The sequence below is a fragment of the Myxine glutinosa genome, chromosome 6 (assembly GCF_964187855.1).
Source record: "Myxine glutinosa chromosome 6, kmMyxGlut1.1, whole genome shotgun sequence".
NCBI lineage: Eukaryota > Metazoa > Chordata > Myxini > Myxiniformes > Myxinidae > Myxine > Myxine glutinosa.
In genome coordinates this window covers 14444848-14472057 of record NC_136266.1, presented here as the reverse complement: position 1 = coordinate 14472057, position 27210 = coordinate 14444848, and the positions used below count along the sequence as shown (strand labels likewise).

At 49.9% G+C, this 27210-nt stretch overlaps 1 protein-coding gene across 2 annotated transcripts in view; it reads left to right on the top strand.

Moving 5' to 3' along the window:
• Positions 1 to 27210, top strand: part of LOC137429139 (protein mono-ADP-ribosyltransferase PARP6-like) — a 139396-nt gene that overhangs the window by 58204 nt on the left and 53982 nt on the right. For both annotated transcript variants that reach the window (XM_078779623.1, XM_078779622.1), the window contains exons 14-17: positions 5618 to 5675; positions 6811 to 6855; positions 16792 to 16884; positions 18042 to 18134. In XM_078779623.1, coding sequence (XP_078635749.1) covers positions 5618 to 5675; positions 6811 to 6855; positions 16792 to 16884; positions 18042 to 18134 — 289 coding nt within the window. The remainder of the gene's footprint in view (positions 1 to 5617; positions 5676 to 6810; positions 6856 to 16791; positions 16885 to 18041; positions 18135 to 27210) is intronic.

The following is a 27210-nucleotide window of genomic DNA, read 5'->3' as shown; positions in this document are numbered from 1 at the left end:
TAAATGTGTTATTTGGCATTCTTTTTGGTGTTCTTTGGCGTTCTTTTTTTGGTGTTCTTTGGCGTTCTTTTACCTTCCCCTTATCTGTCTTGGTAGTGCTTTCACTTCAAAATGCTCTACCTTGTCTACTGTAGTTCAAACCATGGACTTGCAGAGATGAGGAATTGAGCGACATTAAACTGGGAACATATGTTTGCCTGAGCTTGCATGAGCTCTGAACGCAAATCTCTGTAACCTTTCCAACAAAAGCACTACTGCTACAACGACTACTGTTACTACTATTATTACTACAACTGCTACTACTATTACTACTACGACTACTACTATGACTACTACTACTGCTACTACTATTACGATTATTACTACTGCTATTACTACTATTACTGCGACTATTACTACTATTATACTACTTCAATGGCACCATTTAATGCCACTTTCTTGTGGGGTCAGCCATAAAAGGTTTTTCTGTCTGCACAGCACCTCTCATAGCCCTTTCCATCACTTCTCTCATGATCCTCCCACCGCCTCTCTCATGACCCTCCCATGGCCTCTCCATGACCCTCCCACGGCCTCTCTCATGACCCTCCCATCACCTCCTTCATGACTCTCCCATCACCTCCTTCATGACTCTCCCATCACCTCCTCCATGGCCCTCCCATCACCCCCTCCATGACCCTCCCACCACTTCTCATGAACATCCCACCACGTCTCATTACCCTCCCACCACCTCACTACCCTCCCACCACCCCTCTCATGACCTTCCCACCACCTCTCTCATGAACATCCCACCACCTCTCTCATTATCCTCCCACCACCTCTCTCATTATCCTCCCACCACCTCTCTCATTATCCTCCCACCACCTCTCTCATTATCCTCCCACCACCTCTCTCATGAACATCCCACCACCTCTCTCATGACCCTCCCACCACCTCTCTCATGACCCTCCCACCACCTCTCATGACCTTCCCACCACCTCTCTCATGAACATCCCACCACCTCTCTCATGAACATCCCACCACCTCTCTCATGAACATCCCACCACCTCTCTCATGAACATCCCACCACCTCTCTCATGAACATCCCACCACCTCTCTCATGAACATCCCACCACCTCTCTCATGACCCTCCCACCACCTCTCTCATGACCCTCCCACCACCTCTCTCATGAACATCCCATCACCTCTCTCATTATCCTCCCACCACCTCTCTCATTATCCTCCCACCACCTCTCTCATTATCCTCCCACCACCTCTCTCATGACCCTCCCACCACCTCTCTCATGAACATCCCACCACCTCTCTCATTATCCTCCCACCACGTCTGTCATTATCCTCCCACCATCTCTCTCATGACCCTCCCACCACCTCTCACTACCCTCCCACCACCTCTCTCATGAACATCCCACCACCTCTCTCATGAACATCCCACCACCTCTCTCATGACCCTCCCACCACCTCTCTCATGACCCTCCCACCACCTCTCTCATGACCCTCCCACCACCTCTCTCATGACCATCCCACCACCTCTCTCATGACCATCCCACCACCTCTCTCATGACCATCCCACCACCTCTCTCATGACCATCCCACCACCTCTCTCATGAACATCCCACCACCTCTCTCATGAACATCCCACCACCTCTCTCATGAACATCCCACCACCTCTCTCATGAACATCCCACCACCTCTCTCATTATCCTCCCACCACGTCTCACTACCCTCCCACCACCTCTCTCATGACCATCCCACCACCTCTCTCATGACCCTCCCACCACCTCTCTCATGACCCTCCCACCACCTCTCTCATGACCCTCCCACCACCTCTCTCATGACTCTCCCACCACCTCTCTCATGACCCTCCCACCACCTCTCTCATGACCCTCCCACCACCTCTCTCATGACCCTCCCACCACCTCTCTCATGATCCTCCCACCACCTCTCTCATGACCCTCCCATCACCTCCTTCATGACCCTCCCATGGCCTTTCTCATGACCCTCCCATCACCTCATTCATGACCCTCCCATCACCTCCTTCATGACCCTCCCATCACCTCCTTCATGACCCTCCCACGGCCTCTCTCATGACCCTCCCATCACCTCCTTCATGACCCTCCCATCACCTCCTCCATGACCCTCCCATGGCCTCTCTCATGATCCTCCCATGGCCTATCTCATGACCCTCCCATGGCCTATCTCATGACCCTCCCATCACCTCCTTCATGACCCTACCATCACCTCCTCCATGACCCTCCCACGGCCTCTCTCATGACCCTCCCACGGCCTCTCTCATGACCCTCCCACGGCCTCTCTCATGACCCTCCCACGGCCTCTCTCATGACCCTCCCACGGCCTCTCTCATGACCCTCCCACGGCCTCTCTCATGACCCTCCCACGGCCTCTCTCATGACCCTCCCACGGCCTCTCTCATGACCCTCCCACGGCCTCTCTCATGACCCTCCCACGGCCTCTCTCATGACCCTCCCACGGCCTCTCTCATGACCCTCCCACGGCCTCTCTCATGACCCTCCCACGGCCTCTCTCATGACCCTCCCACGGCCTCTCTCATGACCCTCCCACGGCCTCTCTCATGACCCTCCCACGGCCTCTCTCATGACCCTCCCACGGCCTCTCTCATGACCCTCCCACGGCCTCTCTCATGACCCTCCCACGGCCTCTCTCATGACCCTCCCACGGCCTCTCTCTTCCACTCCCACGGCCTCTCTCATGACCCTCCCACGGCCTCTCTCATGACCCTCCCACGGCCTCTCTCATGACCCTCCCACGGCCTCTCTCATGACCCTCCCACGGCCTCTCTCATGACCCTCCCACGGCCTCTCTCATGACCCTCCCACGGCCTCTCTCATGACCCTCCCACGGCCTCTCTCATCACCCTCCCACGGCCTCTCTCATCACCCTCCCACGGCCTCTCTCATCACCCTCCCACGGCCTCTCTCATCACCCTCCCACGGTCTCTCTCATCACCCTCCCACGGCCTCTCTCATCACCCTCCCACGGCCTCTCTCATCACCCTCCCACGGCCTCTCTCATCACCCTCCCACGGCCTCTCTCATGACCCTCCCACGGCCTCTCTCATGACCCTCCCACGGCCTCTCTCATGACCCTCCCACGGCCTCTCTCATGACCCTCCCACGGCCTCTCTCATGACCCTCCCACGGCCTCTCTCATGACCCTCCCACGGCCTCTCTCATGACCCTCCCACGGCCTCTCTCATGACCCTCCCACGGCCTCTCTCATGACCCTCCCACGGCCTCTCTCATGACCCTCCCACGGCCTCTCTCATGACCCTCCCACGGCCTCTCTCATGACCCTCCCACGGCCTCTCTCATGACCCTCCCACGGCCTCTCTCATGACCCTCCCATCACCTCCTTCATGACCCTCCCATCACCTCTCTCATGACCCTCCCATCACCTCTCTAATGACACTCCCACGGCCTCTCTCATGACACTCCCATCGCCTCCCCATGACCCTCCCATCACCTCCTCCATGACCCTGCCACGGCCTGTCTCATGACCCTCCCATCACCTCCTTCATGACATTCCCATGGCCTCTCTCATGACCCTCCCATCACCTCCTACATGACCCTCCCACCTCCTCTCTCATGACCCTCCCACCACCTCTCATTACCCTCCCTCCACCTCTCTCATGAACATCCCACCACATCTCATTACCCTCCCACCACCTCTCACTACCCTCCCACAACCTCTCTCATGACCTTCCCACCACCTCTCTCATGAACATCCCACCACCTCTCATTATCCTCCCACCACCTCTCTCATGACCCTCCCACCACCTCTCCCATGAACATCCCATCACCTCTCTCATTACCCTCCCACCACCTCTCCCATGACCCTCCCACCACCTCTCACTACCCTCCCACCACCTCTCTCATGAACATTCCACCACCACCTCTCATGACCCTCCCATCACCTCTCTCATGACCCTCCCATCACCTCTCCCATGACCCTCCCACCACCTCTCACATGACCCTCCCATCACCTCCTTCATGACCCTCCCATCACCTCCTTCATGACCCTGCCACGGCCTCTCTCATGACCCTCCCACCACCTCTTCCATGAACATCCCATCACCTCTCTCATTATCCTCCCACCACCTCTCTCATTATCCTCCCACCACCTCTCCCATGACCCTCCCACCACCTCTCACTACCCTCCCACCACCTCTCTCATGAACATCCCACCACATCTCATTACCCTCCCACCACCTCTCACTACCCTCCCACCACCTCTCTCATGACCCTCCCACCACTTCTCACATGAACATCCCACCACCTCTCATTATCCTCCCACCACCTCTCTCATGAACATCCCACCACCTCTCTCATGACCCTCCCACCACCTCTCTCATGACCCTCCCACCACCTCTCCCATGAACATCCCATCACCTCTCTCATTATCCTCCCACCACCTCTCATTATCCTCCCACCACCTCTCACATGACCCTCCCACCACCTCTCACATGACCCTCCCACCACCTCTCACTACCCTCCCACCACCTCTCACTACCCTCCCACCACCTCTCTCATGAACATTCCACCACCTCTCTCATGACCCCCCCACCACCTCTCTCATGAACATCCCACCACCTCTCTCATTATCCTCCCACCACCTCTCACTATCCTCCCACCACCTCTCTCATGACCCTCCCACCACCTCTCTCATGACCCTCCCACCACCTTTCTCATGACCCTCCCATCACCTCCTTCATGACCCCCCCACCACCTCTCTCATGACCCTCCCATCACCTCCTTCATGACCCTCCCACCACCTCTCTCATGACCCTCCCACCACCTCTCTCATGACCCTCCCATCACCTCCTTCATGACCATCCCATCACCTCCTTCATGACCCTCCCATCACCTCCTTCATGACCCTCCCATCACCTCCTTCATGACCCTCCCATCACCTCCTTCATGACCCTCCCATCACCTCCTTCATGACCCTCCCATCACCTCCTTCATGACCCTCCCATCCCCTCCTTCATGAACCTCCCATCCCCTCCTTCATGACCCTCCCACCACCTCTCTCATGACCCTCCCACGGCCTCTGTCATGACCCTCCCGCATATATATTTTGGGGGGAGCTTTGAAAGGCTCCTCTGTTTTGGACAAATTTAAAGGGAGGGAGGACAAATTTACCCGTGCGAAGAATTAACCTCAGCGTTGCCCAGGTAAAAAAAGAGAATTGTAATACCCTCTGCCGCCACCAGCAGGTGGTGATACATAGTACACAATCACGTCGAGAATGTATGCCCCCCGCTGCCTCCACACACCGTCGCATGAGGCTGCGGCGACATAGCCAATGTTACTCTCCACAAAGTTGTATTTGTACCCCGAGTTTTGAGTTTGTAACTCAAAAGATGTGGCCGTGCATAGAACACACACAAACAAAGAGAACCCATCAAACTATGGACATTATCTATCTATCCATATCTGTATATATGTGCAGTAATGTATTTATGTAAACATTTATTAATCTTTATATGATCAATGTTGAGATTCCACTGTTGTTTTTAGTTTGTCAGATATACAGAGGACACTGACACTTTCTAATTATTCCGTGTCGTTTTATCCCACAGCTTATTCAAACCTACATATCGGCGCAATCGCAAGAAGGGAAATAAAATTCCCATTCAGGTGAGACTTCTGCTGTTGATTCGAAATGGGTACAAACAAGACAATATTTTTGGACTCTACTGGACCATAAGACTCTGCTATTTATCTTATATCCGCTCTCTCATTCTTCTTCTTTATTCCTTTGGTTTTTGGTGTTCTCCAAAAGGCAATCTCATAAGTTTGGTCGGTTGAGTTGGTTTGCTCATTTATTCCTTCAGGTTTCTGGTCAATAACTCAAAGTTGTATGAAGCTGAAGGTTTTGCACATTTTGCATCTTACAAACAAAAAGTTATTCCTTCAAACATGAAGGAATGTTCAACAGAAGAAAAAAGAACTGCACAGAAGGAATGCTCAAAGTATCTTGTGTGACGATATCTCCGAAATGTGAAGTCTTCAAAGATGAAGCCTCGTAAATTTTGCTCACAAGAACATCTTGTGTGAAACGTTGAGTTATTTCCTTATTCGCCAATTGAACAAAGAGCTACAAAATGTCGGTGGTCTGTCTGTCTTCTGCCGCCTCCTTTCTGCTGTTTGAAGTCACCCTTTCGGAAGATCTCAGAATACTCTGTTGTATATCTCAAGAATGCAAAGGCATCGAATGTTGAATGTTTCTCCGCATCCTCTCAATGGGCATTTGGCTTTTGAGTAGAATTTTCATTTGTCAATTGATGATGATGACCATTCCTTTTTGCATTGTGATGATGCATAGGGCTGCCGAAGCAGTTTCCTTGGCTATTGGGCACAATGTTGGACGGGTCGCCACTCCGACGCAGGATACTCTAATGGCTCATTCAATCTAATAAGCTGGTACTCAATTTGCTGACATCACAAGGATTACAGGCTGAGTCGACCCACCTGGTGTTAATTCAAGTGCATGAGAGGAGCTTGAACTCAGGACCAAGAGATCTCAAGCCAGCCACCTGAACCATTAAGCCAACACGAGGCCCATTTGTCAATTTGTCAGTAATTTATATTTGTGTTTCTACACAATGTTAAGTCCAATGCAGGAGAAGTATGATGAATCTCAATAATTTGGTAATCTTCCTATAATTCACCAAATGTCCGTCCGTTTAATGAAAATTCCAGATTTGAGTACATATAAACCTGCCTATCTTTACTGACCTTGTTATTGTTGTTTTTTCCTTTTCTCACTCAGGATTATGCACTTCTCCCACTATCAGAACAGGGAATCCTCTTGGAGGTAAGCTTCCATCATTGGTTCATAAAGGTGTGATTCCTTGAACGCACCATTACAGCTTCCCCTTCATCGCTACACCAACTGGTTGTTTGTTTTTGCATATCTTGGTGCATTTTTACTTCCCTTCCAAACTGGTTTAGTCTCGAGATGACAGAAGGTACAGTACCAAGTGACTAGTGAGGCCATGTCTGCCTTTTTCTCTCATTATGTATTTGGATAGTACAGCAGTCAGGATAAATGCATTCATTTAGGCATTTCTGGAATAACAGTATATTAGTTTGTGAATTTATTGATCGAGTTTGATCGATCAATTTAATATTGATCGATCGGTTTAATGCTCGGCATTTATAAAGGATAGAGCACAGACAAACAGCCACAGGTGAGCAACCAATGCACAGGTTTGATGGACCTAATGCCCTCTTCCTGTGTAAAAGTCCCTTGCAAGGAAACAAATTTATTTGTTGAAATGCAATGTCGACTTATTGACCAATCAGGTGCGCCATCTTGGTCAGCCCTCTGTCACATAGCTGTGTTCTTACACCGCCATTTTGTTTTGGCGTATTCAAATGTGCCTTGGTTTGGAAACACGACCTACTCTCAAGGACTAGTTAAACTATATATAGTTGGATCCCGCTTTTTGTGGGGGATACGTTCCTAGAAAATCCGTGAATAGCGAAACCTGTGAATAGCGGGGCATTGTTTCAATGGAAAAAGGGGGGATAGGTTCCCGAGTCGTGAAAATCCGCAAATAGAGAGGAACAAACTGTGAACGGCGAGGCAAAATCCGCAAATGGTGACGCAAATCCTGAGAATGTCGACGATAATCCGCGAAGGTCAATGAAAGTCCCGGAAATGGCCAGACAAAACCCACAAAGGTCGATGAAAATCCCGTGAATGTATGCTGCGGCATTGTTTCAATGGGGGAAAGGGGGATACGTTATAGGTTCCCGGCGGTTCATGATTCATAGAGGAAACTTTTTAAACTTTAAAATGTTTTCGACCGCAAATGCACATTTTTGCAGTTTCGCAAATATGGTTACAAAAAAAACCAAAAAAACAACAACACCAGGTACCATTTCCAATTTATTGAAGGAATGCGCCTACAGTTTATTAAAAGTGCTCAACCATACCATACCGTGAAAGTAAAAAAAACACAACACCATCATGTACCGTTTCAAATTTTTATTTTACAAACACGCAACTTTCAAATGATGATGATGATGGTGATGGTGATGATGATGAATTTAAATCCCAAGAATGCCTCGAACTTTAAGGGCGACCCAAATGATGGTGCAGCAAAATCGTGCGCTAAGGGAGAGCCAGGAGAGATTGGAGAAGGTGAGGATGCTGGTGAGGACGCTGGTGAGAATGCTGGTGATCTTGAGGTGGAGGGAGCAGAGCTGAAGAAATGGTTGATGGGGAGCTGCCTGACACATTGCCCAACATTTCGATGCAAATCTTTGTCTGGGAGCAGCACATCATCCAAGGTCCTCTTGAACTTGAGGTACCTCTCCACGACTGGGTCAGTGTCTTGCACACTGTAGACAATCGCTCGCATGTCCTGCAGCAACTCGCCCAGGAACTGGACTGTGAGGTTGGACTGAAGCACCTCTTCCTCATTACTGTCCTCCTCCGCCTCCTCCTCCTCAGAAACCTTTGGAATGGCGTTCAGGTCATCCTCGATGAGTGGGTTTCGGGAACGGTTCAGCATCATGGTTTACAGCATGAAGTCCCTCGTCTGCTTGTTGTCCTCGATCCATATTCTGAGAGTCTTCTACATCCTTTACATGTGGACATTCCGGATATGGGTGACTACCTTCGTTCTCGATACAGTGCTCGCTGAAGCTTTCTCACGAATGGCCTTCTCCTTCTTCCATATGTAGCGAACGGTGGATTCGTTGATGCCATAATGCCTGCCAACAGAGGCCACATGCTCTCCTCACGAAAGCCGGTCGAGCAGCTGCACTTTCTGGCTAAGGCACATCACGTTCTGCTGCCTCTTGGTAGTCGACGCATCTCCGTCACTGGTCTTGCTCTTGGGAGCCATTATTGAACGATGAGCATGGCGAGTCAAAACCACAGGTTGAAGCAACGGGACGAGAACAATGATCGAGATCGAGGACACAATCTGTATATTATGTAGCATTGCGAGCATTGTGGGTATCTGCGGGAGCCCATTGTTTGTGGGTGATGTTATCCGATGATGCCATATCGAGCGTATCTGCCAATTTCAATAATAGATTTAATGAAGCATTTGCATTCTATAACTCGTGGAGGATGACTTGTTTTAGTCGCTGATGGAACATCACCCGAAGCGTTTTCATTGTGTAACATCTCTGATGATGCTTTACCGTAAATTTATCCTTTAAAAAGGATCGAGGACTATATCCCGCGAGCTCGCCCGACAGTGTGGCTAAAATGTGAGCCCGCGAAAGCCATGAAAACGCAAAGCACACAGCAGGGAATGTACGGTACTGTACTGTGCTATATAAGCAGGTCATGCTCAGGGTTCGTAGAAGAAGCTTTTTGCGTATGTCTAGCTGCTTTATGCATGGCTGGTAAAAGGTGTGTATTATAAATGTGTCAAGCTCGTGGCTCGTGAATTTCTTTTGGCACCCCTGAAAAACCACGAATTTGCGGAACATGGCCATGAACAGTGGTGGGGGGGGGGGGGGGGGGGGGGGGGGGGAGGCGCCATTTTGCGAAAAGAAAAAACTGCAAATTCACGGGACATTTTTCCATGAATCGAGAAACATGTCGCATTTTATGAACCGCGAATACGAGGCTTCGCGAGCAACGGAACTTCACATAGCGGTGTCCGACGGTAATTTAAATCTGGATTCAGATTTGAGGATATTATCACACACATCAAATAAGTATCGAAATCTGGAGTTCTATCTGAAAAATTGAAGACTAGCGATTCTTATAAAAAAGTGTATATCTTTTACTAAACTTTAAGCAGGGCTGTCCTTCCTCCTCATTAATGTTGCCAAATCATTAAACTTACCCTTTTCTACTGTTCCAACAATTGTATTGAGTGAAGAAAAGATTAAGGAATGTGCCCACAGAGGAACTTTATTGAGTGTAATGAAAATAATTCACCAAGGCTTCTGCAGTAACGCCAGTGTACTCTGTTGGGGAAATCTCCAGGGTTAGGAAGGCAAAATAGATCAAATTAAAGATTGAATTAGCATAACATAGCCCTCCTACTGCTATAGTCTATTTAATTTATCACCTTCCTTTAAAAAGTAGAAAGTACATCGATCGACGAACAAAGGCCTGTTTCAAGGTAAACCTTTGGCATTCCCTCGGTCACAACACACAAACACTCATATGGGAGTGTGTGTGTGTGTGTGTGTGTGTGTGTGTGTGTGTGTGTGTGTGTGTGTGTGTGTGTGTGTGTGTGTGTGTGTGTGTGTGTGTGTGTGTTTGTGTGTGTGTGCACATGCGTGTGTGCATGGTCATTAAACATAACATATCATTCTCTTTGGTGACACCCCGCCCCCCCCCCCATTCTTCCCCCCCGTTTTGCTCTTTTTTCCTCATCACACTGCCCCCTTCCCTCCCTCCCCTTTCTCCCCCCCACCCCTCCCTTCTCTACCCCTCCTTTTCCCCTCCTGCTCTTTAACCTCCCTCCCCAGCCCTCTCCCTTAATCCCCCCTTCCTCCCACCCCTCCTTTCTTCCCCCCCCCCCCCCTCCCCCCTGCTTCCCCGTCTCTTTCTTCACCCCTCTCTTCATATTCCCGTAACGAAGCAACTCTGTGTTGCCCGACAATGCGTGGTACCTTTGGTATTGTAATAACATCTTACTATAATTCACCAAATGTCCGTCCGTCTGTCTGTCTGTCTGTCCACCCGTTCAAAGGTACCGCAAAAACGGCTGAACCGATCGCAACGATATTTTGGGTGGGTAATACTGGGATCTCCTGGAATAAAATAGGGTATATTATTTTTCCAATTTCAGCTTTGGCCTCCAGCATTTTCAGGTTTGGACTCCCGCGTAACGTTATTTTCCCGGGTGCTGCACAAACGGCTGCACCGATTGGACTCGGTGACCTCGGACAACGACCTTTTATAAGGACATGGGTTGATTCCCTGCTTGAGAGATTGCCAACCCCCTCCCCACCATCACGGCCGTCTCTCCAACTCACAATCCCATGAGATATGCGGAAAGGACGACCCAAAACCAATTCTCCTCTTTTTGATTCGTATGTAAACATCATCAAAAGTAAATAATGACCTCTGCCAAAGTTCAAACGACGTGAGTTTAATCTCTACATGAGAGAATTCCACATGGCTATTTGGGCGGTGCATAAGCCAACAGATCGCTGTCTCCATCGATCTTGCCGAGGCCGTCACATCTATTGGCTCAAAATCCTTTTTTCTTTTTCTTTTTTTTTGCATACAACATCGAGGCTCGTGAAAGAGCTAACATGAATCGCACAAAAAGTCAAACCGGCACATTATACACAAAATAAGGGGAGCGGTGGACAAGATTGGGCGAGAGGGGGAAGGACACAAACACAACATTTGAGAGCAGGGACATCGAGAGAAATGTGGGAGGGAGAGGGCTTGGGAGGAGGTGGGAGAGGTATACAACATATGGACACTGCAAGGACTTCCAGGAAAGAAGTTGGAATTTCAAAAAAGTGTATCTGGGGTGAATTAGCGGGGGTGGAAAAGATCAAGGTTTTGGATGGGGGAAGATAAGAGATGGTGGTGGACAGCTGTTTTAAAGACCTGGAGGGAGGAGTGGGATTGAAGGGAGTGGGGGAGTTTGTTCCAGAGGCGGGAGAAAAGGGGAATGAAAGAGTGAAGGTGAGCAGAGAGCCTAGATTTTGGCAGTTTAACCATAAGAGGGTTGCTGGCAGATCTTGTGCGACCTATAGGCATATTTGGAGGACAGAGCACAGAGAGAGCTGGGGGAGCAAGGCCGGAGAGGAGTCGGTAGAAGACAGAAAGACCACCAACCTGCCTGCTGTGAGTGAGTGAAAGGCCCTCGGAGATAGCTTCATCGCAGGAGATTCCAATGATTCTGAAAGCTTTGGTTTCAACAGCGTGAAGCCGAGCTAGGTGTGAGACAGGAACATCGACCCAGAGGGGGGAACAGTATTCCATTGAACTGCGGATGAAAGCCTTGTATGTGGTGAGGAGCTCAGGTGTGCCAAGGAAGGACTTCGCAGTATGGAGGATGCCCAGTCGGCGACTGGCTTTGGAGGCCAGCTTGGAAATGTGGTTTTCCCAAGAAAGATCATGGCAGATAGTGAGACCCAAAAGCTTGAGCGACAGAACTTCTTGGAGAGGATTGTTGAGAAAGTAGATGGGAGGGTTTTCCAGTCGCTCTTTTCGGAGAGAGTTAGTAAGAGTGTGACATTTGTCAGGATTGAAAGACATGTTCCACTTGTTTGACCAGTCTGTGATTTTGTCCATGTCTGCAGAGAGTGAGGAGGCTGCAGACTGCCGACCTGAGGGATGAGGAATGGAGTGGCAGAGAGTGGAGTCATCAGCAAAGAGATAGAGAGGATTTTCCAGAGAGTCTGAGAGATCATTGATGAAGACCAGAAAAAGCACAGGGCCCAGAACACTACCTTGGGGAACTCCAGCCAGAACAGGAAGGGGGGATGAGAGAAATCCATTCAGGGCCACACATTGACTACGACCAGAGAGGAAGTCCACAAGTCATGCATGAAGATTTCCACGGATACCATAGGAGGAGAGTTTGGTGAGCAGAGCTGGGTGTCAGACCGTATCGAAGGCACGTGATATCTCAAGGGAGACAGCTCTGATTTCTGGTTTGGCATTGAGGACCTCCATCCATTGTTGAGACAGCAGAAGCAACATGTCCAGAGTAGAATGACCTCGTCTGAATCCAAATTGATGATCGGAGATCAAGCCATTGGAGAAGAGGAAGGTTTTGATATCCGAAGCATTGATGACTTGCTGATAATTGGGAGCAGGCTGATTGGTCTGTAGTTACAAGGATCTGTTTTTGCACCTCTTTTGTGTAAAGCGGTAATGTTTGCTGATTTCGAAGATGCTGGCAGATGACCTTGAGCAAAAGAGAGGGTGAAAAGAACAGAGATAGGGTGAGATAGAGCCGCAGAGCATGATTTTAGGACCCGTGGGCTGATACCGTCTGGTCCAGTTGCAGAATCAGAGTCGAGGTTTGACAGAAACTTCTCCACTTTGTCAGGAGAGAAGGACACAGAGACCAGGAGCAGTTGGGTTCGACTGGGTAAGGTGGGAACAGAGAGAGATGGGTTTGGGACACAAGATTTTGAGGCAAACACAGAGTTGAGGCATTCGGCTTTGTCACGTGCGGTGTCAACTGTGTAGCCATTTGACGTAAGGGAGGGGATGGAGGGGAAACAAACATCATAAACGGATTTGACCAGACGCCACCAGGATTTGGAGGAAGGAGACAGGTTTGAGAGTTCATTCTTGAGTGTGGGGAGATAGTGCTTCCTGGCACTACTGAGGGTAGACACACACTTGTTCCGAGCTTGGTAGACGGAACTGAGATTGCCTTCAGTTGGATTTGCCTTCCAAGAGGCAAAGGCAAGTTGTTTCAGGGCAACTGCCTCACCACAAGATTCAGTGTACCATGGACGGGAGGAAGGGTAAGACAACTGAAGACGAGATGGGATAAATCTGTGCATGAGAAAGAGCAGTTTCCTTTGGAAGAATTCCCAGGAAGAATTGATGTCAGAGGCAGTAGAGATGGGAAACCCGCCCAGATGATTGATGGCTACTTGCAGACCGTGCCAGTCGGCCTGAGTTAAATGCCGGACTAGTCGGTGTTGAGGAGGCTCTCTGCGAATGGCCAGAGAGATGTCCACTTTAACAAGCACATGATCAGAAGAACCGATTGGAGCAGAGAAGAGCAGCAGACATTTGCAGGGAAGTTTGTCATAACTAAGTCTAGAAGAGAAGATATTCCATCGACTGAGATCCAGGTCGGGAAATTGACAGATTGTGTGAATCCCAATGAGTCGCAGAAGTCCTTTGCTGAGGTGCCATGGCTGGTGAGAGAGGAACCCACACCCAGCCAACTGGCATGATGACAGTTGAAGTCGCCACATATGAGGAAGAGAGAGTTTGGATGAGTTGATAGAAGTTGGTCCATGTTGTCAGACAGCGAATTGTAAATGGATGGAGTCATCACTGTTTGGAGGATGGTACAGAACACATATGAACAAAAGGTGGGAGCGGAGAGGAAGCCGTAGCCAGAGGTACTCCTGGGGGTGGAGTGGAGAGAGGGCAGTGCAAGGAGAGTAAGGAAGAGAGTTTTTGATAAATATAGCAACCCCACCACCAGGACGAGACTCAGGTCTATCATACCGGAGGAGGAAGTAACCAGTAAGAGATATTAAGGAATCAGAGACATCTTGAAGGAGGAAAGTTTCTGTTAAGCAGATCAAGTCTGGATTGTCAGAGGCAACCTGTATGGAGAGATCAGTCAAGTTTGAGCGAAGGCCCCAGATGTTTGAGGTCCATAGCATTAATGAGGAGAGAGGGGAGCATCGGGTGCAGGTCAGGGGAGGGGAGGGGTAGGGTCAGATGAAGGATGAGAGGGGGAGGGAGGGAGAGCTGTTGATCGTGTGTCAGAGATTTCAGAAGAGTTACAGGAAAGGGAAGGATGAGAACGAAAGGTTTGATGGTGATGGGATGAGGCACAGTGAGGGGTTGTTTGAGGGGGGGCAGAGGAAAGTAGAAGGTTGGGGGAGGTGGAGTTATGAGACAGAAGGGAGACGAAGTGGGGAGGAGGCAGCTTTGAGGAGGAGGAGGGAGGGGGGGAGAATTGGAGAGGGATGGTAGGGGGGGAGATTTGAAGGGGAGGGGTTGGGGGGGGGGAGTTTTGAAGGGGAGGGGTGAGGGGGGAGTTTAGGAGGGGAGGGGCAAGGGGGGAGATTTGGAGGGGAGGGGCAAGGGGGGAGATTTGAAGGGGAGGGGCCAGGGGGGGAGTTTAGAAAGTGGATGATTAATGAAAGATGAACATTTATAACAAATTTGATTTATTGTGATTTTCACGTTAGCAATCCGTTTAAGAACGATGGAGGAGGGGTGGAATGAATGTGAATTTAGAGCATGCAGTGAGAAAGAATTAGAAGAGATTGAATTTTTTTTTGAAATGGAATGCGTTGAAGAGGAAATTGAAAAGAACCTTTCAAATAGGAAGAAAAACAGCGTGTTGTAATATACCACTGTATAAAACACTGAAGGGGAAAGTTTAAACATATTTAAACAGAACCGTGAAGAACAATCTTATATTCACAAAAAATACCAACGGGGAGAGGGCCTTGAGGGACAACCACGAGTCACGTGAACAAGGCAAAAAGGAAAGCTTTAGGGGAAAGTTTAAACATTTTAAAATTGAACAGTGAAAACTATCTGTGGAATTGGGTGAAAATGGGGGCGAAATGGGGGTGAAACACGTGGTCGAAGAATGAATGAACGAACGAAAAGAACAAAGAAGGAAAGGTTTTTGTTTTGTTTTTTGTTTTTTTTTAGTTAAGATTTTAAACAAGGAAGTATTGGGTGAAAAGACTGGGAAAAAACTGAGAGAACGAGAGTAGAAGGACCACAATCGACTGCTGAGAGAAAAGAAAGCCTCAAGGTAGGAAGCTTCAAGAACTAGGCCGCAAATAACGCAGCACGAAATACTCGACTATTTCATATAGGTATGAAAGATGAGCATCGATAATCTTCCGAGGGACACACAAGAGGTACACACATGTAAGATAAATATAGTTTCGACAAAAATACAATTGTGAACAATTACTTAACTACGAGCGTGCGTGAAGACCATGGACAGCTTCGAAAAACCGTGACCTCCCCCAAAACCGTTTTAACTGTTGACTTGGTAGTGATAAAGGAAGGAAACATTAACATGAAGGAAACAATGAAGGAAACATTAACAATGTTAAAAGTTTATTTTGTGATTAATTTGTGATTGAAGTTATGTTGTTTGGAATGGAAAAAGAGATATCGAGTTTAAGTGAATGACGACATGCCGTGATGGTTTCTACTTTCTGAACGTGAACTTCGCGGATCACCATATGCAGATTCACCACGGACCCACGATCGATGTTTCTATACGTGAACGTACCCGTTTGTTTGTGAACGGGTACATTTTTCATCGAAGTCCTTCACGAACTTGCTGTCCATGTCTGATGTGCGACTGAAGGTGCCACAGGAATGTGGAATTTATTTGTTTCGTGCTTTCGCATTCGCCGTATCTGCATTGCCTGTTTGCTTCTGGTCTCCCACTCGTGCGTAGCACGGGTACCTCACTAGTCTTTGTAATATGAGTTCCCTTACAAGGAACTTTGATGGATTCGGAGGCCATTAGGCCCATCAAAGCCTGCGCTATTATTGCCAACCTATGGTTCTTTGTCTGTGCTCTATCTTTGCAATGGTGAACGTGAAGCAAGGAAGCAACACGTACCATTTTTAAAGACTTTGGCATGCCTTGGCCGGGCTTTGAACCACCACCCTCCCAGACTCGGAGTGGACGCTCTTGCACCACAGAAGTTGGTGAGTGTATCCTCTGGGCAGGTGCTATGTTGGACGTGCAATAACCGAGTCAATTGCACTGTAAATCTCCGTTTATTGATTGTGGTGAACATTGCATGGCAACAGTGGTAAAGCATCCAGAATTTGCATCGAAAAAATTGGGGCGCTCCTTCACCCCGAACCGCTATGAATATGAATTTTTAATACCATCTAAATCCTTCCTCTGAGTACAACCACAAGTTTTCAACTCATTCCATTCGGTGGTTCAGGAGTACATAGAAGTGAAACAAATACACAAATACTTATTAAATTATAATATGATGATGAAACTTAGCAACCAGTAACTTGCTTAAGCACCCATTAGTCATAATGTTTGTCAGGAACACATTATTTACCTGGAACCCTATTGTGCTGCACTTTCAGGTAAAGCACCATGTCACAAAAAATGCTGAAGCGCTGAGAGGGATCCACACGCTGTTTGATGCTCCGTGTATCCCCAAGGACAAAGTGCTGAAGGTCAGTACATTGGATGACTTTTACAACCGGAAACTCCATTTTGTTTCACAGTTTCACTTCACTCGCTCTTCCTTTATCAAACAAGGCCGAGTAACATAACCCTGATTGCACAACTGTCGGGGATGCCTCTTTGTGATGGTTGTACCCATCCCCCCCCCCACCCCCCACCCCTCAACGCTAGGCGGGGGCCAAATCTTCCCATTCTTCCTTGCTGCCCAGATTCATCAAGACAGTGTGGTCATGGTTATGGTCAGAGCGCCGATCGGTCCCCATGGACTGGCCCTTTCCCTCTTCTCTCTCTCTCTCTCTCTCTCCTTCTCTTTCTCTTTCTTTCTCTATTCCTCCCCCCCCCCCCCAAATCTCTCCCCCCCTCCCTCTGTCCCCCCTCTCTCTCCTCCTCTCTCTTTCTCTTTCTTTATTTCTCTCCCCCCTCTCTTCCCCCCCCCCTCTCCCCCCTCTCTCTCTCCCTCTCTTTCTCCCCCTCTCTCTTCCTCCCTCTCTCTCCTTCTCTCTCTTTCTTTCTCTCTCTCTCCTTCTCTCTCCCCCCTCTCTTCCCCCCCATCTCTCCCCCACCCTCTCGCCCCTCTCTCTCTCCCTCTCTTTCTCCCCCTCTCTCTCCCTCCCTCTCTTTCTCTCCCCCCCCCCCCCTCTCTCTCCCTCTCCCTCTCTCTCCCTTCTTTCTTTCTCTCTCTCCCCCCCCATCTCTCTCCTTCTCTCTCTTTCTCTTTCTTTCTCTCTCCCCTCCCCCCCTCTCTCTCCCTCTCTCGCCCCTTCCCTCTTTCTCTTTCTCTCTCGCCCCCCCCCCTCTCTCTCCCTCTAACTCTGTCATGGCACTGACTTTGTGAAGGTAGGGTACACCATCCTGGATATGGGGGTCGGGGGATCTCTGGGTTGCTCCTGCGAGATCGATCGGCTGTCTCCATGCTGCGGGCTTGTTCGAGAGAACTGGCCGGGGCTATTCAACAACAACAACACCAACTACCCCGATTGAGGTTCCATAGCAAAATTATGCCAATGTGCTCACAATTCTCGTTAAAGGTTTGGAAAGCTAACAGTTGTCGGAAGGCCAGAATGACGGTGTTTGTTTTTATTTTTTTGGGACACCTCTTGAATGACAATCTTTTGTTCCTTTTGTTCTTCTTTTCCAATTTGTACAGTCCACAGTCTGCATCAGAGATACCTGCATCACAACTTCCCAAAGAATGCCAGGTCCTATTAAGGCCGAAATCGAGGTGTCAACCAGTGCTGAAGTGAGAACGCTTTCTTCTATTTCTGATCCGCATCCCACACTCACGCAAACATTGCTCGTTCGCAATCTTGGAGCCCAGATTAAAATCAAATGAATGATATGTACATTGCGTACTCATCTCAAATCAATTTATTCAAATGTACATTGATGTCATTTAATGTCCTTATCCTGCACCTCATTTATACAAAATGAATGCTCAACCAACGTTTTAAAGAAACACAAAGGTAAAGTTGGGAACAAGATGCTGTGAGAAGTTTAAAGTTTACTTTCTTGAGGAGGTTTTGAAACTTTCTTTTTGTTGTTGTAGTTTTATTTCACTTAATCAAGTGTCAGCATTAAACATTTTGAAAATTACAAGATTTGGAATGACCGGGCAAGGGGGGAACTCTGACTGTCACTGGCAGGCAATGGTCAATGTGAGGCTTGAAGGGAGATGTGCAGAGATATAATCAAGATTTAAATGATTAAATGATTTAAAATCAACTTCACCACTTTAAACCAATATTACTGGAGTTTTGCAGTACGCAGCTATAAACGAGGGGTTTGCAGGATGACGTAGAGGTACTTACTCACACTTGCCTCGGACCTGTATAGCCTGGTTTGAATCCCGGCCCAGCTATAAACTGTCTCCCTGGTGTTTTGTCGGCAGGGTGAGGGACCAATGTGTGCACCATCCCTCGGATGGATGTGAGGCCGGAGGACCGGTGAGTTGGCACTGGTTATTGGTGGACATTCAAGACACCAAGGTGTCCTTCACGAAGGCTATGCTAGTTATTGCTGGTAACCTGAACCAATTCCAAATCCTTACTAGCTTTACTCAAAGATTATGCCTGGCCAAACTCGTTCATGCCTGACCAACCCGGTTCATGTCTGGCTAACCCGGTTCATGCCTGTCCAAACTGTTTCTTGCCTGGCTAACCTGGTTCATTCCTGGCCAACCCAGTTCATTCCATGCTAACCCGGTTCATGACTGGCTAACCGGGTTCATTCCTGGCTAAACTGGTTTATATCTGGCCAACCCGGTTCATTCCTTGCTAACCCGGTTCATGACTGGCTAACCCGGTTCATTCCTGGCTAAACTGGTTTATATCTGGCCAACCCGGTTCATTCCTTGCTAACCCGGTTCATGACTGGCTAACCGGGTTCATTCCTGGCCAACCCGGTTCATTCCTTGCCAACCCGGTTCATTCCTTGCTAACCCGGTTCATTCCTTGCTAACCTGGTTCATTCCTTGCTAACCCGGTTCATTCCTTGCTAACCCGGTTCATTCCTGGCTAACCGGGTTCATTCCTGGCCAACCCGGTTCATTCCTTGCTAACCCGGTTCATTCCTTGCTAACCTGGTTCATTCCTTGCTAACCCGGTTCATTCCTTGCTAACCCGGTTCATTCCTGGCTAACCGGGTTCATTCCTTGCCAACCCGGTTCATTCCTTGCTAACCCGGTTCATTCCTGGCCAACCCGGTTCATTCCTTGCTAACCCGGTTCATTCCTTGCTAACCTGGTTCATTCCTTGCTAACCCGGTTCATTCCTTGCTAACCCGGTTCATTCCTGGCCAACCCGGTTCATCCCTGGGCAACCCGGTTCATGCCTTGCCAACCCGGTGTTGTGAAAAACCAACCGGTCCACAACATTAGTCCATCTGTTGGTTTAATTCCATTAAGACCATGACATCATTCTGTAAATACAGGAAATGCAATAGGAATAAGGTTTGGCATCAAATGGGTCCATTCATAACATTCAATGCAAGCAAGCTTAATATTCTATGCAGGCGTACCGTTAGCGAGTCCACTAGATGTAACATGTCACAGGAGAAGTCCCCCTGAGCACCGACCGCAGCGGGTCTTATAGCCGCGCCCCTAGCGGTGTCAGCGAGCAACGATCATCACCTGGGTTCAGCATTAGTACGAATACGATTTCACTACATCCTCCCCACCGTTAGAATTACACTGCAGAGCGGCTAGAATCGAGCGAGCGTCAGCATTAACAGGGTGTGGAACATGGTATCAGTCGACCCAACTGTACCGGTCCGGGCGGCGAATTTCTCTGCCAGCACGTGTCCGAAATTCCCCGGGTACGGCATCACGTATCCCAGAGACCCCGGCGTCGGAGGAGCTACCGGAGTCAGGTGACGAAGGGGGTACCGCCAAGCCTTCGGGCACGGGTAGATGCGGCGAAGGGAGGGTCGGCAGACTTTCAGCGTCGGAAGAGTCCATAGTCTCATAGATTGGTTCGATCGGTTCGTCCGATTCCCTACAAGGGTCGGCGATCCCACATGGGGCAAGATGACGTACGGAGACAGTGGTCTCACGTCCATCAGCCATCATCACACGAGCATGCTCAGGATTAGCCTGGAGTATCTGCACTTTGTCCACTAATGGGTCGTACTTGCTCGTGCGAACCGCCCGTTTGAGGTAGGCCGGCCCGGGCTCAGCGAGCCAACTGGGTAAAGACCGTATACACCCCGTGCTCCTGGGATGGTGGAAAAGTCTCTCGTGGGGAGTCTGGTTGGTGGCCGTACACAGTAGAGCCCTGATCGAGTTCAACGCCGCAGGTAGCGACCAAGCCCATTTATCGAGGCCCCGGCCGAGGGTCCGGAGGTTGAGCATGACGGCCCTCCATATAATCCCGTTGAAGCGTTCGATCTGCCCATTTGCCTGGGGTCTGTACGGCGTGGTGTAACTAGAAGCGATGTTATTTTGGAGCAGATAGCCTCGCACTTCCTGAGACAAGAAGACCGCACCCCGATCAGTATGCACATAGGCCGGGTACTCAAACATAGAGAACAAATTCTGCAAGCATCGCATTACCGTGGCAGCAGTCATGTCCACGCACGTATAAGCGAAGGGAAATCGCGAGTACTCATCGACGATAGTGAGCAGATAGCGAGAGATACTCGACACCGGCAATGGGCCCTTGAAATCCATCGCCAAGCGTTCCCACGGCCTCGTAGCCCTAACCAGAGTCCCCATGGGTGGGTTAAAGAAACGCGGTTTGATTTCCGCGCATATAGCGCAGTCGCGACAGATACGGCGGATATCGTCAATCGAGTATGGTAGATTGCCACGCCGCACAAAATGAGCGAAACGCGTTACGCCCGGATGCCCCGCAGTGGCATGTAGCACGCGTAGGCCCTCCAAAGTGGCGATACCCGCGCACGTAGCCGGTCTCGGTAAGGCGTCAGCGGCCTGGTTATCCTTCCCCGGGTGGTATTTGATAGTGTAGCAGAAGTCGGCAAGCTCTATACGCCAGCGAGTGATTTTTCTCATTCTTAATGCGCTGGGCGTGTAATGTGTCGTACATGAACGCAACACTTTGCTGGTCCGTGATGATTTGGAAACATCGCCCGAGTAAGTACGGGCGCCATCGCCGAATAGACTCGACGATCGCATACGCTTCCTTTTCCACAGACGAATGTCTCCGCTGAGCGGAGGTAAGAGTCCGTGAAAAGAAAGCCACCGGACGCCCTCCTTGGGAGAGGGTCACCGCGATGGCCTGATCCGAGGCATCACTTTCGAGGACGAAAGATCCGCTCTCGTCGATCGTCGCCACAGCGGCACTGGCGATGTTGGCCTTAAGGCCTCCAAAGGCCACCAATGCGGCCGGACGCAGAGGGAATGTGTCGCAGGCCACAAGGGGGCGAAGTTTCACGGATAAATTTTGGACCCATTTTGAGTAATGGGCGAATAGCCCGAGGGCGCGCTTCAGGGACGCCCGATCGCAGGGAGGGGCCATGTCGAGCAAAGGTCGCAGACGCTCCTTATCTGGAGTGACAGAGCCATGGGTCACGGTGTACCCCAGAAGATCTATCTTGCGTAGAGAGTATTGACACTTGTCCTCGTTCATGGTTAAGTGATACCTCTGCGCGACGTCGAGGAAGCGCTTCAGATTAGCATCATGGTGCCCTTGGTCATACCCACAAACCGTAAGATTGTCTAGGTAGACGAAAACATCGGTTAAGTTCTCCCTTGCAATGAGGTCATCCATGGCCCTCTGGAAACAGGAGACCCCGTTCGTTACCCCAAAAGGCAATCGAGTAAACTGGTACAACCGTTGCCCCGACTCAAATGCGGTATAGATACGATCTGCCCTAGAGATGGGGATCTGATGGTACGCACTACGGAGATCGAGAGTGCTGTAGACCGAGTACTGGGCCACCTGTCGCACCAGCGCGTCCATCCCCGGAAGGGGGTAGGCATCCAGCTGTGTAAAGCGGTTAATCGTTTGGGAATAGTCGATTACCATGCGTCTGCGGTGTGCATCGCTTCGCACCACCAAGACCTGGGCCCACCACGGCGACTGGCTAGGTTCTATGATACCGTCATTCAAGAGCTGAGCCGTTTCGTCCGCAATGAATTGCATGTCTGCTCGAGAGTAGCGCCGTGATTTTACCGCGACAGGGGTACAGTCGGAGGTTAGATTGGGGAACAGCGAAAGCGGCTGGATTTCCATTTTCACTAGGGCACACACAGCAAGCGCGTCAGCCCCCACAACAAGCGTGTCAGGCCCACCAAACTCCATTTCCAGACGTCCATGTCGCTTAAGAAAATCGTGTCCTAACAATATCAGCACATAAAGCAGGTAAGACCATAAGGTGTACATCTGGGAAACCCCGTCCCTTTATCACGAGTTTCAATCGGCATTCCCCCTTCGTGCTGAGTCGAAGTCCCTGGGACGCCATGAAGATCCGTCTCATAGACCTCAAGACCTGCCAACCATGCCTGTGCACTAGTCGCTGGTCGATAAAACTATCCGTAGAACCTGTATCTACCAAGGCACACACACAATGGCCCTCGACCATGAGGGGAATAAGGGCTTGAGCCAGGCCGGACGAGCCTGCTGGGAGTGGGACCGAACCTCCCGAGTGGGTCGGCCTCGCCTCGTGGGTGGATCCTATGCCAGCGGCAGTTTTCCGGGCGTCAGAGGGTGCCCGTGGAGTCTCGTATAAGTTGTCAGGGTGTGTTCCCATGCAATCTCCAGTTTTGCGGTCGTTGCCGGAGTATTCGTTGTTCATGGGGAGTCCGTTAAAGCCATCGGAGAGCTTTCCCATGCATTCCGGTGCTTTGTGATTCAAAATCGCCGTTTGATGAGTATGGGCCTCCGTTGTATTCGAAATCGCCGTTTGACGAGTGAGGGCCTCCGTAGTATTCGAAATCGCCGTTTGACGAGTGAGGGCCACCGTAGTTGGTACCAAACTCGTGTCGCCGCCAGTGGACGCTGTACGCTCTTGAGAGATACGACGAGAACGTACCGCTGGGGCTTGGCGAGGCTCCAAAGCCACTCGCGTGGCCCGGAGTCTGGTCAAGGACGCATGTGCCATGCCCGATTGAGGATGAGACTGTTGTGGCTGTTCGGTGACTCTTGCCAAGGTCGCTGGAGCGACCAGGGGCCCGCGAGGAGGGACCCTGGAGTTCAAAGCCGGGTAAGGCGCCGTGTTCCGAGCTCGGCTCATAGGCTCCGCAATGAGCCCATTCAAGGTCGCGCGCGGCCGCGAGCCGCATGCGGTTTTCCGGCACACTTTTGCGTAGTGCCCCTTTTGCGAGCACAAATGGCATATGGCGTCCCGAGCCGGACACACTGTCCGGAGATGTCGTTGTCCCCCACAGAAGTAGCAAGTGGCGCCGCGTAAGGCCTTGGGTCTGGTCGTAGCGGCAGCCATCAGGACCGGATCCTCCTCCGGAGCATCCTGGAGTTCTGCGAGCAGTTCTGCTCCCTCGGCGGTAGCACTCTCCGGCCGTGCGTGTAGCGAGGTTCCCGCCAAGAGGCGCATGCGATCATAGGCGTTCGACTGCAACCGCGCTTCAGTGTGTACCTTTCCTTGCTCGAGTGCCGCCGTGAAGGTCAGGTCGGTCTTCTCCAGGAGTTTGAGCCTAAGGTCCTGAGAGGAGACCCCGGCGACGAAGGCGTCTAGGAGAAGGTCATCCAGAGCCTGCTCGTGAGTCCGTGGCTCCCGGGTGCTGTCCAGCAGGAGTTGCCGGAGCTCCTGGGCATAGTGATCCATCAGCTCGTTGGGTTGCTGGCGTCGCGTTAATAGCAAATACCGAGCATACACCGGGCTCTTTTCCTTTATGTGCAATCGTTTGAGCTCCGCAATAGCGAGGTCGTACGTCGCACATTGTGCAATACTGTTGTACACCTTGTAGTCGACTTTGGAGTGCAGCGTTGCTAGCTTCGCGACAGCCGTCGGCTCGGTCTCAGGCTCAGCGAAATGGTTCTCCAACGTTTTCAGCCAGTGCTTCAGTTGCAATCCACCATCCGAGGCTTGCGGGTCGGCGCAGAATTGTGTGACCAACAGCGTCTTGTTGCCCGCCATGTCCGTAGGTCATTAATGGAATTAAGTGTTGAGAAAAACCAACCGGGTCCACAACTTTAGTCCATCTGTTGGTTTAATTCCATTAAGACCATGACATCATTCTGTAAATACAGGAAATGCAATAGGAATAAGGTTTGGCATCACATGGGTCCATTCATAACATTCAATGCAAGCAAGCTTAATATTCTATGCAGGCGTACCGTTAGCGAGTCCACTAGATGTAACATGTCACAGGAGAAGTCCCCCTGAGCAACGACCGCAGCGGGTCTTATAGCCGCGCCCCTAGCGGTGTCAGCGAGCAACGATCATCACCTGGGTTCAGCATTAGTACAAATACGATTTCACTACACCCGGTTCATTCATGGCCATCCCGGTCCATTCCTTGCTAACCCGGTTCATGGCTGGCTAGCCCCATTCATGACTGGCTAACCCGGTTCTTGACTGGCTATCCCGGTTCATTCCTGGCCAACCCAGTTCATGACTGGCTAATCCGGTTCATTCCTGGCCAACCCGGTTCATGACTGGCTAACCCAGTTCATGACTGGCTAACCCAGTTCATGACTGGCTGACCCGGTTCATTCCTGGCTAACCCGGTTCATGACTGGCTATCCCGGTTCATTCCTGGCCAACCCGGTTCATTCCTGGCCAACCCGGTTCATTCCTGGCCAACCCGGTTCATTCCTGGCCAACCCGGTTCATTCCTGGCCAACCCGGTTCATTCCTGGCCAACCCGATTTATGACTGGCTAACCCGGTTCATTCCTGGCCAACCCAATTTATGACTGGCTAACCTGGTTCATGACTGGCTAACCCAGTTCATGACTGGCTAACACAGTTCATGACTGGCTAACCCGGTTCATTCCTGGTCAATCCGGTTCATGACTGGCTGACTCGGTTCATTCCTGGCGAACCCGGTTCATGACTGGCTAACCCGGTTTATTCATGGCCAATACGGTTTATTCCTGGCTAACCCGGTTCATGACTGGCTATCCCGGTTCATTCCTGGCTAACCCGGTTCATGACTGGCTATCCCGGTTCATTCTTGGCCAACCCGGTTCATGGCTGGCTAACCCGGTTCTTGACTGGCTATCCCGGTTCATTCCTGGCCAACCCGGTTCATGACTGGCTAACCCAGTTCATGACTGGCTAACCCAGTTCATGACTGGCCAACCCGGTTCATGACTGGCTAACCCAGTTCATGACTGGCCAACCCGGTTCATTCCTGGCTAACCCGGTTCATGACTGGCTATCCCGGTTCATTCCTGGCCAACCCGGTTCATTCCTGGCCAACACGGTTCATGACTGGCTGACCCGGTTCATGACTGGCTATCCCGGTTCATTCCTGGCCAACCCGGTTCATTCCTGGCCAACCCGATTTATGACTGGCTAACCCGGTTCATTCCTGGCCAACCCGGTTCATTCCTGGCCAACCCGATCTATGACTGGCTAACCTGGTTCATTCCTGGCCAACCCGGTTCATTCCTGGCCAACCCGATTTATGACTGGCTAACCTGGTTCATTCCTGACCAACCCGGTTCATTCCTGGCTAACCCGGTTCATTTCTGGCTAACCCAGTTCATTCCTGGCTAACCCGGTTCATGCCTGGCTAACCTGGTTCATGCCTGGCTAACCTGGTTCCTGAAAGAGTTGAACTAAGGTCTATATTGTCATCTGCAGCTGAGGTTTCATCCTCCACTTGCAAATAAATGTTTAGCATAGCTTCACAGCAATCAGGACACTTGCTGTAACGTCTGTCTTCGTTATTCATAATGTAAATGCAAATAAGAAAGAGCAATCAGAGATTGCAAACCCTCACCAGGATGTATTTTCAGGGGTTTTAAGGCTTCTGTGTTAAAACAAATATGGCGAACGAACCACTTTACCGATGACGTCATCATTGTTTTTTTTCTAAACGAATTTATTCCTAGATTATGCTCAATAAATTTCATCTTGATCAGATGAAGTTTTGTACTTGTCGAATTATGACGTCAAAATGGAGGCACCTATGACATCATCATTAACATATTTTATTCCTCATGGAGAGTTCTTTACAATGAGCCATGTCTCAATTTTTTCTATTCAGCACTTTCAGAGATATCGAGGTGCAAAGTTTTTCGGTTTTTCCAAGATGGCGGCTGAAACACGTGACCGATGACGTCATAATTATCATTTAAAAAATTACACAGGTGGAGTTGCACCTTTGGTGAAAATTTCCTGTCAATCGGACCAACGGTTGCAGAGAAAATCATATTTATTCTGTGCGGACAAACAGACAGACAGACAAACAGACTCAAAATGCAATACCCTCTCCTCAGGTGAGGGTAACAAGGTCTTTTTTGGCTGACTATCCAAAGAAATGAACATCAGCAGGTGACAAAGGGTCAACGAGTCAAAGAGTCTAATGGATCTAGAGCAGGGGTGGCTAACCAGTCCAGCATAAAGAGCCAAAAAAAAACCCTCACACCATTGCAAAGAGCTGCACAACACCTGCATGCTCACACTACAACAGCAACTTATAGGCCTAATGACATAATTAATAATTAATATGTATTATGGTTATGTCATAATACATAGCTTAACAGTTTTCATAGGTCGTTTATTATCTCAGTGGGACACCTGGCAGTCTTTGTTTTCCACAATCATTTTCAGGTCTGGCTTGTACTCAGTTGTGGCCACTCGGAGCAACTCTTTCACATGTGTGTCCGTAAGAACAGAGCGGTGTTGACTTCACTTGTTTCAGCGTAGAAAAAACTGATTCACAGACGT